A 12,252-nucleotide genomic window follows, 5' to 3' on the forward strand; every position below is an offset into this window, starting at 1 on the left:
TGAAGTATCTCCGCAATATTATTACCCAGCAAAAGTGCTTATTACCTGGTAATCTTGTAGGTAAGCCACTTAAATAGTAATAACCACTTATTAATTGGTATCGTACCGGATTACATTTACATACACATGTCCTAGGAGGAAAGTACTTCACCCAGGCATGTAATGTATAAAGAGCATATGATCACCTAATATGTAATTAATGTTGTTCGTAGTTTGAAAAATAACTACTTATGTCCTCAGGTATCCAAATCTTGAAAATAAATACTTCTGTCACCGATAAATGCTGTAAGATGAAAACTATTTTAATAGGAACTTATAGCAAATTAACACTATTCCAACGAATAGGTGTACATGTGAAAATCCTGTATAATTGTATACACATATGTCGCATAAAAGGATAGTTTTTGAATCATATAAAACGTTGTTTTCTACGTTGAAAAAAGCTGGTCAGGTTCCAAAGATTAATGATTTTGATAATGATTCCAAACCAAAGAAACGGAGAATTGAAGTAGGGACACATTTAAGACATCATTTTCTTATAAATTTGAATTCTAAATACGTGAATACTTGATACTAGGAGATAAATTTGAACCTTTTAGCTTTTTTACGTTTTTCTTCGTGTGCTTTCAGAGTCGTTTAGGAATGTTTTAACGATAACATACATTTCCAAATTCAGACACAAAAATATTTATAGTCTAACGACCATTTCGCGAATCTCCTTGAGTTTGCTTTAACAAGTTCAATAAATAAGTTTTCAAAAAGTAGAGATATATACATTCCACGATGTGTTGACCAAGTTTTGATCACATTTATTTTGTGATTATCAAGAACGTAGCACAATTAGGTATCCAAAACAATATTAATGCTATATATGTGTGTTATTTTATTGGTAACTCAGATGGCTTATTTGTGGTATTGTATTAAAGATGAGTACTAAGATCGAGTATAGCCGTTAAAGTGAAAACTAAATCATTTAAAAAATGCATAAAATTATACATATTTGTTGTAAATTTTATTATCACTTGATGGGGAATAGCCCAAAGCAAATTTTCACAATGTTTGTATTCCTTAAAATGGATTGTTAAAGAAAAGTAATCGTGAAAAAATGACGATTTTAGCGGCTAAACTCAAACTTAGTACCCACCTTTAAGAAGGATTAGATAAAGTCGGCGGAGTTATTTATTTGGGGCATTTCGCCGACTCTGTTGAATTTGGCTAATCTGGGAGATCCTATAGACAAAGAAGACTTTGTCAGTACACAATTACAAATATATTGACATATATGCCAAAATCTCTTTCTATACGTATATGAAGCATATATTTTTATTTTTAGAATCTATTTTTACTTTTTTTAGCTATGTTGCCCTTATGAAACTAATAAAATCAATTGAAATAAATTAATAAATGTTATTTACGCAAAGAAAATTTAATTAATCTAAATGTTACACTTTTTCATGTGTGAAAAATTTATTTGGATTTATGAGTTCGGTCTTTATGGGGGTCTATAGCAAAAACGATCGATTTTTACACTTTTCAATCCTAATAACACGAATTGCTTAGATTATGATTCCCTTCTATCAATGTAAAGCCCATATTGGGGAACCCATTCAACAGAGCAAGGTTCCAGGATGAGTCTAACAAATTTTTATATAATTTTAATAAATGAATTAAACAGATTCAATATCTTTCACAAGTCTGAAATATAAAACAGCTCTAGGTAAATCAAATTTGTTGGGTGTCCAAGTATACATCAGATATCAAATTTTAGAGAAATCGTGATGAAAGTTACCGTTTTAAACTTTCGAGAAGTAAACGTGTTTTTACTACATTATTGGTTTTCATTCAAAATCACACAAACTTGGTCAAACGGAAAGCGAGTTAAGACAATTCTGGGTTTATATATGTGAATTGACATTATTTAAAAATATCTATCCAAACAGCATTAAACAAATCTGATAAAAGTTCAATCTTACCTTCATTTTTGTGTACAATTCTGGATTCTCATAACGATCTAAATTTGATATGGGATAATCTTTGGGGTCACATATACGATTCTTTGTTTTACAAGCTTCGATCCATAGAATCGATACAATAGGGATTCCCCATTGGCGAGCTTTCTTGAAGGTTGACATAAGGCCATCTTTGAAAACGACATGAGTAGTATCACTAAAAAAGTAATATAATCATATGAAACTTATGCTACAACCAAATTTCGTACAGAATACAAGATCTAATGGACGTACCGTAACAACTTAAGATTAACACGAGCGCCCAGCGCTTCTATTACTTTACGGACACCATCAGAACGATTGTCTTCGCCTGATCTCACCTCCACATATACGATAATATCCCGCATTACTTCCTTTATGTCCGGAGCTTCCTGAACAGAAAAGTTAAAGCTTTGCTCTGATTCGGGTATATCAAAATTGTTATAAGGAGATTTGGCGGGAGATCTAAAATATTGATATAGTATATAAAATAATAGATATATTGAATTAGTTTGTCATAAATATACTTACGATAACGCTTTGAGGGCCCTTACTCGAGCTGATGCGGAGGGACTATTCAGATCCCTTTGTATACGTGACATTAGCATTGGATTATTGGGTGTAAATTTTTCACCTGTTATGAGTTTATTGACTTGGATTGTTTGAGGTAGATATTGTTTATTTGGAGTGTTTTCTTTTTGGCCAACCTTGATGTCTTCGACCTTCTTAGAAGATTTCGGAGTGTTTGTTGTTATTGTCATATATGTATCATTCTCCTTCTCCTCTGGACAATCCAGGTAATCACCAAGTTTACCTACGTATATTATTTATTGTGGAATATTTTTTTTTTATTAATTGGTAATGTTTTTGTGGGAGAAAACTTGTTTATAAATTTATTTTCCCCACTCTTTTTTTCTTTTCTGTTTTTTTATTCGACAATTCACAATAGCTGGATGAGTTACGTTGTGTAATGCTAATCATTCGTTACGTAACGTACGAAAACGTGTGACAAGGCATAAATGACTAATTTTATATGACAAGCTCAAAATTTAAATTATAAAAACCAATAGGTAGATTAAAGACTCACTATATTAGTAGAGGGATTGGTTTACAGGTCGATTTTAAGTGCGAAAACAGAACATGTTATTTATCTTGATACTGTGTTAAGAGTTACAACTACATTCAAACATACATATTTACCGTCAATCTGTAAAGACTATATTTTGTTAGATCTAGATTTTCTAATAATTTAATTTTCTTTTTGAAAGATATAAGTTTTACGTTTCATGAAAGTTTTAACTGAGGAAATGTCATTCCCCGCAATAATAACACAAATAGAACATCTATATGCCAAACATTTGTTTACCAATAATATTAACCCTCTAATGTCCCAATTTCTTACTAAAAGCTTCCTGATTTAACGAAGTCCGCCTAAAGGCGGGATTGGGCATTAGAGGGCTAACCGCAGATCCTACACTATTATGCTACAAACATTTATTGAGTGTGACTAATGCTATGGTCACACTGGGCAAATATTTGACAGAAATCGAAAAAGAATCCGTCGCCATAGCCAATCCAGCAAACATATTGAGCTCATATTTGATATATAAAGTCATGGTAGAGTTATTTTACAAAAACCATATCCATATATTTGGAAAATGGTTCTGGACAAATGTTTGACACTCATTTTGGTCAAATATTTGCCCAGTGTGACCCTAGCCTAAGTCATTTGAACTTGTCTATAAAAATTAGCTCCCTTACGATTAGCTTAACATAGAAGGGCAGGTCACTTTTATGAGGTACAAAATTATGGGGTTTGGCTCGATTTTCCTTGATATGACCGATTGTTATACATATAATGTCTGTTATCATTATGAATAAATCAGGCAGGACCCACTGATAAGAAAAATTCATCGACTATGACCAAGATCACAAGTCGATTTAATATATTTTAACGATCACGATGTGTCATTGAGTCAATATTGGTAATCTTGAATAACCGATAAGAAGAATAGATGATGGAACGACGTTGACAAAAGAAAGTCGGAGAGGAAGAGCTAATGAGGCTTTAAAATTGTACGGAACTCATTCCTTGGAAATTTGAACAAAAAAGTTTTCTCAATAATTACGCACATTATTTTTCGATTTGCCTACATTTTTGACTCGAAATTTCTATTTTATTTTAGTTGACTTCGAAAAAACATACATATTTTGTATAGTGTTTGTATTACGAACATGGGATGATTTTGCCGTGGAGAGCAAAAGCAATTTAATATGTAATAAATTCCAGAATGTATATAATAACAAGTTACGGATGTCACATCGAACACTACTACACATTAAGTGCAAAACATATTTCCTATAGCCTTATGCCCATATTTTATTCTCTCATTAGTAATGTCCATTGTGGGATATTCTAACACATTAAAGTCTAGCGTTAATACGACACGTTTTCAATAAATGACCAACCCATAAACACATGAATTTTAGTACACATTGTTCAAAAACAAAACAACAAAATAAATTAAAACAGAAATTTTGTTGAAAAACAATTTTGAAATTTAAAATCAATACTGAGAAGTTCCAACTCTATGCCTGCTAAGATAAATGCCTTTTTGACTTACCCATATTATTTTTCTTGTTTGGTGTTCGCTGTAAGGTATTTTTCATGTGGTTGTTGTAAGGAACAATGTTATCATCAATTTGTTGTGGCGGTGAAATGCTCGAAGCACTACTAAGGCCGCTATCATTGCTGTTGCCATTAAAATGTTCCAAAGTCACTGTACTGGTAGCTTTGAAAACTTCCACTAAACGATCTGCATTAGCTTTAGGAATTACAATATCTCCTAATTGTTTTTGCTGCAAAGGCTGTTTTTTTCCAGCTGAGGAAGTCACTAGTTTTGAATTTGCACTTTGGGCTACAACTACACCATAATTCATCTTCTTCCATGTTTGAGCGCGAACAACAAATCGATCCATTTTAAATATTTAGGTGAGCATAACAAAATAATCGAATATAAGTAATTTTCTTTCTGTAAAACTATTACGAGATGATCTCACAACTCTTTTTTTTATTTAATGCACACAAGAAAACTTCTTTAAATCGTCTGTAATTGCCTTTCACTACAGCAACAAATTTGAAAATGATGCGTCTCAGCGTTGTATAAAATGGTATTAGATTTCAAATGTCGTACCCAACTTCCATAAATGTGCAATTTATTCGTTACGCTATAAGCGATTATAAGTTTTATGTGAACCCATGTGAAAAAAACGAAGTAAATTTATTATAATTGTGCTGACAAAAAAAGAAATTGAAATAACCTTTTTTGCCAATACGGCCATACAATCCTCTACATATGCATGGTTGATTTAAATATTTTTTATCATACAGTGTTGTATTTATGCGATGAGAGTACGCGCGAGATGTTTATTATTGGCAGTGATGCCAATTTGGCGCTTTTAGCACCAAATTTCGTGCTTTTTGATTTCCAAAGACCGTTGCCTTTTTAGTGTATTTTTCATAAAAGCATCAACTTGGTGCTTTCTGGCGTTTTTATTTAGTCCTTTTTCCATTTGAACCAGTATTGAGTTTAAGGGATAAATCCGTCCCGAAATACCGTGATTTTCGGGACGAGATTAATCCCGAATTCCGAGATTTTTTATTTTGAATCCCGGGATTTTTCGGGAACCCGAAAAACTCTTTCCAATTTGTGTTAATTTGTGGCTTTTTAGCCACATTCAGTACAAACGACCCTTAGATGTCATGTACGACAAATTGAGATAGTAAACACCCTGCCAGCATTTCAAAGTTCCATTTCAACCTCATCGTTACCACAGACTCGTAAATGTCACTTCAACCACCATGAAAAGGTACATCAAAAAGTACATGCAAGTAATTTGCCATCCCTACTGTTAAAAAAGCCATTTTGTTTGTGAAACGCCAAGCGCAACCAGCTTGTTATATTTTAATTAAATAAAAACGAAAATAAAGTTCTGAAAACATAGATTATACGCTTAAAATTGTGAAAGGTATATTGGTGAACAATTTGGTGATTTTCCAAATGGAATAAAGTGATTGTTTTTCAGATATTTTACAGACACGCTGCCTCCATGGAATAAAAACACTGGTTGATAGACGCAGCAACATGTAACTCGCTACTTGTAACTCAACATCATCATTAATGCCAAAAATTATGTTAAATGTAATGTGATAGTGGTATAAATGTTATATTTTTAAGAATTTGTAAATGTTTAATCAAATTAATAAATATCTAAACAAACGTGTTTTACTCGACCACAATGATTCTTTTACAACTATCTTAAAATGCACTTTTTCTGATTGTTTGGTGGGTCCCTTATTGGCGTCGTTCTAAATTGATCTATAAAGGCACCTAATAATTGCACTCATGCGAAACATTTTTGTAGTAACTTGGCGTGGTACAACTTCTCAATAGTGACGGCGCTTTTCCGACGAGTTTTTGATGTCGTATATGATTGTTTTCGACGTAGTGGGGATTCTCAAAAGAGTCCCCAAATTCAAAAAATGTTGGCAGGGCATTTATGGTAAACCTTTAGTATGAATTTATTATACAGTACACATTTAATCAAACAAGCACATTTAATCAGAAATCGAAGTAGACCATAAGGTGCCTGCCAACATTTTATCCTCATCGCTACCACAGACTCGTAAATGTCACTACAACAATCACCAACTGTGATGAGGGGAAGCATATCAAAAAGTACAAAATGTACATGAAAGTATTTTGCCATCACTATTGTTACAAGAGCCATTTTATATTTTGTGAAACACCAAGCGCAACTAATTTATTATAATTTATTTAAATAAAAACGAAAATAAAGTGCTGAAAACATAGTAATTATGCTTAAAATTGTGAAAAGTATATGGTGAACAATTTTCGACTTGCCAAATTGAATAAAGTGATTCTTTTTTCAGATATTTTTCCAACACGCTGCTTCCATCGAGAATAAACAAACGGTTGATAGACGCTGCAACATGTAACTTGCTTCAAATGTTATATTTATAAGAATTTATAAATGATTAACCAAATTAATAGACATCTACACAATCGTGTTTTAGTTGACCACAATGATTCTTTTACAACTATCTTAAAATTCACTTTTTCTGATAGTTTGAAGGGGCTCTTATTGGCGTCCTTCTAAATTGATCTAAAAAGGCACCTAATAATTGCACTGATGAGAATTTTTTTGGAGTAACTTGGCGTGGTACAACTTCTCAATAGTGACGGCGCTTTTCCGACGAGTTTTTAATGTCGTATACGATTGTTTTCGACGTGGTGGAGATTCTCAGAAGTGCCGTCAAATTCAAAAAATGTTGGCAGAGTGCCTTCATCAAGAATAAACACTGATAGATGCTGGAGAATCAGCAGAATATAGCAGAAGTGCAACTTATAAATCAACATAATTCCTTTTTAAGTCATTATGTCCAATGTGTTTTTACTCGTACAAATGTTACATTTGGAATAATTTATAATTTTTTATTCAAATTAATAAACATCTAAACAATCGTATTTTACTTGACCACGCGGTGGAGATTATCTTCAATATCTTCATTCAGAGCAAACGGCCCTTAGATTTCATACCCGACAAATTGAGATAATAAACATTTATGGTAAACCTCTTATGTTTTTTTTTAATAAAAGTGAATCAAACTAAATTGGTTTAATGTACAACAAATTTTTTCCGCTGTAGATTGTTATTACTTAAAATATTAAAAAAAATCCCGAAAAAACGGGATCCCGGAATTCTATATTTTGAAATCCCGAATTCCGGGATTTATAAAAATCGATCCCGAATGACAGCACTAGTGGGAACTGCTACGTTAGAAAGTGTAATATATTTTTGGTGCCTTTTGCCCTTCGGGTGTTGGCATCACTGCCATGGGGGTAGTGACGATGGAACGCTTTTACGTTGAGCTTTTAACGGCCGGGAAGCTTCAACGACGATTAGATTATTTTAAATTATATTAAACGAGGAAATTTTGCGTGTTTTGCAAAGATATTATGAGTGAACGAGCAATACATTTTTGCGCCCACACAATAAAATACAATTGTGCAATGTGCTTGGGTTGAATCCCAATAAAATCCATAGTAAACATGGAATGGATATGCAACGTCGATATGCATATCTGCTGCCAAAAAACTTTTCTGTTAACTAAATCGTTAGATGATTGAATGAAACCCTCGAAGGATTTCATTTGCTATAGCAGCACCAACAATGGTGAGTATTACATTCGATTATTCTATTAAAATCCAGATGGGTTTCTTGGCTACATTTTGCAATCTATGACAATAAAAGAGAAAAATTGTGACGCACTCAGAATTTGAAAACCAATTTCAATATTCCTTGTTTTATATAATATTAAACAAGAAACTACAACCGCACAAAGTTCCGCTAAAGACTCATGTACATTCGAATTACTTGGGTTGTTGTAGCAGTTTCCGATGGTAATATAAAGTTTTATTTCTTAACATGACATGAGTATCTTAATAACGCTGAAAAAAGCGTCACCAAAAAGTAGTAGTAGTAGTGAAAATGTTCTTTTTGGGCATGTCATGGGACGGACGTCCACCATTAGTACTTCTTCAGTTGTGATCCGAATTCAGTGTTTAGAATGTGAATTAAAAAAGGTTGTGATATTTTCCCAAAACAAAAATATATTTTTATATTTTTTATGACTTTTAATTCATTCTAACTAGCAACTAATGCATTCTATAAATCCCGGGATTCGGGATTTTAAAATATAGGATCCCAATTTACTTTAATCCAATTTAGTTTAATTCAATTTTATTAACAAAAAAAAGAGTAAATTAAAAAGCAATTTCAAATAGCTATAATACTTAACGAAACGCCTAGTCCAACTCAACAAGAAAAGAAAAACTTATAATTATGACAAAAAAGCAATTTCATATCGCTTTCTTATTCAGCAAAACAGTTTAAGGATTTTGATTAGGTTAGGTATATTTTCGTACACTAATCCTTTTGTACTTCATAGGTTAGGTTAGGTTAGGTGGCAGCCCGATGTATCGGACTCACTTAGACTATTCTGCCCATTGTGATACCACATTGGTGAACTTTTCTCTTATCACTGAGTGCTGCCCGATTCCATGTTAAGCTCAATGACAAGGGACCTCATTTTTATAGACGAGTTCGAACGGCGTTCCACATTGCAGTGAAACCACTTAGAGAAGCTTTGAAAACCTCAGAAATGTCACCAGCATTACTGAGGTAGGATAATCCACCGCTGAAAAAATTTTTGGTGTTCGGTCGAAGCAGGAAACGAACCCACGACCTTGTGTATGCGAGGCGGGCATGCTAACCTCCCACTGTATGGTTTTAAGTATCTTCTTAAAAATATCAAGGCATCCAAATTTTTATCAGATAAACGCCATCTTGTCATATTGTCGACGGACCTTTAATCACGACCTTGTGTATGCGAGGCGGGCATGCTAACCTCCCACTGTATGGTTTTAAGTATCTTCTTAAAAATATCAAGGCATCCAAATTTTTATCAGATAAACGCCATCTTGTCATATTGTCGACGGACCTTGAATCATTGCTTGAGGACCTTATCGTTTATTTCGATCTTTGACGAAATTGTGCTTTTTATAGTATTACCTCATGTCCTTACTCAAGCTGTACCATAAATGTTTATAAACTCAATTTATCGGTTACGAAAATCCCGGAATTTCGGGACGGGAATTATCCCGGGTGACAGCCGTAATTCGAACGCTTGTCTGAAACGTTTGACCTCGAATATTTTAAAAAATTATCAATTTTTCTAGAATGGATTTATTAGCTTTTTTTGGCACAAAATTTGAATAATTTCACGAGTGAATCACATGAGTCGTGACAAAATTTCAAGCTAATCTCGTGAATGTGCCTGAATGTGACCAAATCAAATATATTCGTGGCGTGAGCGTGAGTGAGAAATATAATCAGTTCATGAATGTGCGCATATAAAATTTCTGCAAAATCACGCTTACGAATAAAAATCAACATTTATTCCTTAATGTTAATCACGTATATTATCTGAATAACGCCCATTTTCAGGAAGCTCCGTTAGTGCTACGTTAGCTAACGAACTTTTAAACCGTACTGTCATCATGTCCATATGCCAGTTAGGAACTTAACTGCTAAAAATTTTTCAGTTAAAGCTAACCGGAGAGAAGATATTTCGATTTTACTTTCTGTTAACTGGGAGTTAAAGTCTAACGGAGATACATGAAAATGGCGGTAACTGAAATTAATTTAGATGTCGAACTATATTCCAATTTTGAAATTAGTTACATTTTCTTATTCCCGGTTGTACTATGCAGTGAGTCTCGTGAATCTGTCGTGAGTCACCTGAATTGTCCTAAATCGTGCGATAGCGTGAGTCTTAAAAAGTTCGTACCTCTTGGCTTGGGAAATTTTGCAATTTTCTTTAAAAGTCCTGATTTAGAAAATAAACTCAAAGATTTGTAGATTGTTGAATCCTAAAAACGGGAGACGAAATATTTAAGATGAAGCATATCTCAAAATCCCTTTTTATGTTTTCTATAACGATTATGTATTAAAAACAACAGTATTTAGAATTTTTGCGACTTTTATTTTGTTTTATAAATAAAATATAATAAATTTATAGATATTTTCTTAAATTATTACGCATACAAAAATTTTAAGTATTTATATACCTCTATGAATGTTACTCATTGCATATCATACTTAAATTTATTTACAAATATTAATTTCTTTTGGGGAAAAGAAAATCTATATACAGATAAAACACAAATTGGGACATTCGTATAACAAAACAATTCTAAAAAATAAAATCCTTCTAAATTATAATTTGCATAATTTTTCACATTAATATTTTGGATTTTTGTTTTTTGCATGGTTATATGGTATATATCTCTATATATATATATTATGTTTAAAATAAAAGAGGACATTTTCAGTCTTAATATTAAATTGCAATAATTAACAAACGAATAAGAAAACTATGGCAATATAAGATTATATTTTATGACTTATATGTGTATGTATATATTTATTAAATATAAAAAAATGACGAGTATTATTTCGACAAACTATTAAAAGGCAAATGTATTTGTATACACAAATGCTTAATAAAAATCCATATATAAAAATCTCTAGATTATGGGCCAATGTTAAACGCATTCTTAACGCTTCCATTTTTCATGTCGACTTAGAAGAACAAAAGTAAAAAAAATCACATGGAAGTAAGCTGCATTTGCATGCAATACTTGCAAAAAATAATAATAATAAAAATAATTTTGAAAATAAAATGATTTTATAAATTATACATAAAACTATAGATTAAACAAACAATGATAAATAGTAAAAAAAATTGCTTCCTTGCATCTACCATGACAACTGTGCAGGACCTAAGTTGAGTTTATTCTGAAAAAGAAATAAAAATCGTATGAGAATTTTGTTAAATGTCACATGTATATTTTTGAGCAGGGAAATAAGTCTATCTTTTTTGGCAAGGTAAGATCGACTTCTTTCTCTAGTGGTTTCATTACAGAAATCAGAATTCGTTGGACTAGGCTTTAAAAATATTGGACTAGGGTTTAAAAAATTGCTCATTTTTGTCGGCGGGGCCTAATAAGATTCTACCTTCCGCGGCTGAGGCTTGACGGCTAAGCCGATATAAATTTGTCTATTCAGCGGCGAAAAAATTATTCATTATAAAACCAGTTTGAAGTTATTCGAAAGGAACAACAAATTTACATTTTATTCAAATTTTCTTAGCAAAATTTATGCGAAATTATTATAGTTGCTTGAAGTTGATAGATTGTACGTGGAAGGTTCAGAATTTTGGCAAAATACAACAAATATTAACAAATTTTTCTGATTAATATTATAATACATTTTTCTGAATAATATTTTTTCTGGTCAGAGGCGCGACCCGGCGGCTTTATTCTCTGGTCATCAATTTCGTTATCTTAAATAATATGTAATAAAAAAAACCAAAACCGATTTTCCCAAAGATTGTCTTTTTTTCAACGTTTTCGTTTTTTAAGTATTCGACTTTTTAAATTTTCAAGGACGCAAGGTTTTGATTACAAGCCTTAGGTTAGGTTAGCTATAGTGGCAGACCAATATTTCAGGCTCATTTACACTATTCAGTCCCTTAGGTTAGGTTAGGTTATGTGGCAGCCCGATGTATCAGGCTCACTTAGACTATTCAGTCCATTGTGATACCACAGTGGTGAAC

The 12,252-nt window shown here is 32.4% G+C and overlaps 2 protein-coding genes and 1 long non-coding RNA gene across 4 annotated transcripts in view; 1 reads left to right on the top strand and 2 right to left on the bottom strand.

The window, feature by feature from the left end:
* The window catches only part of MCPH1 (Microcephalin), a 33,574-nt gene extending 28,443 nt beyond the window's left edge, over positions 1–5,131 (bottom strand). The window contains exons 1-4 of one of the 2 annotated variants that reach the window (XM_075313739.1): positions 4,613–5,131; positions 2,520–2,802; positions 2,244–2,453; positions 1,974–2,166 (exon numbers count right to left, since the gene is read on the bottom strand). In XM_075313739.1, the coding sequence (XP_075169854.1) occupies positions 1,974–2,166; positions 2,244–2,453; positions 2,520–2,802; positions 4,613–4,967 (1,041 nt within the window). In that variant the 5' untranslated portion in view covers positions 4,968–5,131. Of the gene's footprint in view, positions 1–1,973; positions 2,167–2,243; positions 2,454–2,519; positions 2,803–4,457; positions 4,525–4,612 lie in introns of those variants that run through there. The other variant, XM_075313740.1, reaches the window with a different exon arrangement.
* Positions 5,132–5,858: 727 nt separating this feature from the next.
* LOC142240866 (uncharacterized) lies at positions 5,859–6,288 on the top strand. Its single transcript, XR_012723415.1, has 2 exons — positions 5,859–6,017; positions 6,075–6,288. It is a non-coding gene; the product is annotated as an uncharacterized LOC142240866 (long non-coding RNA).
* A 4,308-nt stretch (positions 6,289–10,596) lies between these two features.
* The window catches only part of reb (rebuf), a 28,613-nt gene continuing 26,957 nt past the window's right edge, over positions 10,597–12,252 (bottom strand). Inside the window, exon 7 of the mRNA XM_075312170.1 lies at positions 10,597–11,432. Coding sequence (XP_075168285.1) covers positions 11,428–11,432 — 5 coding nt within the window. The 3' untranslated portion in view covers positions 10,597–11,427. The remainder of the gene's footprint in view (positions 11,433–12,252) is intronic.

The sequence above is a fragment of the Haematobia irritans genome, chromosome 5 (assembly GCF_050003625.1).
Source record: "Haematobia irritans isolate KBUSLIRL chromosome 5, ASM5000362v1, whole genome shotgun sequence".
Taxonomy (NCBI): Eukaryota; Metazoa; Arthropoda; class Insecta; order Diptera; family Muscidae; genus Haematobia; species Haematobia irritans.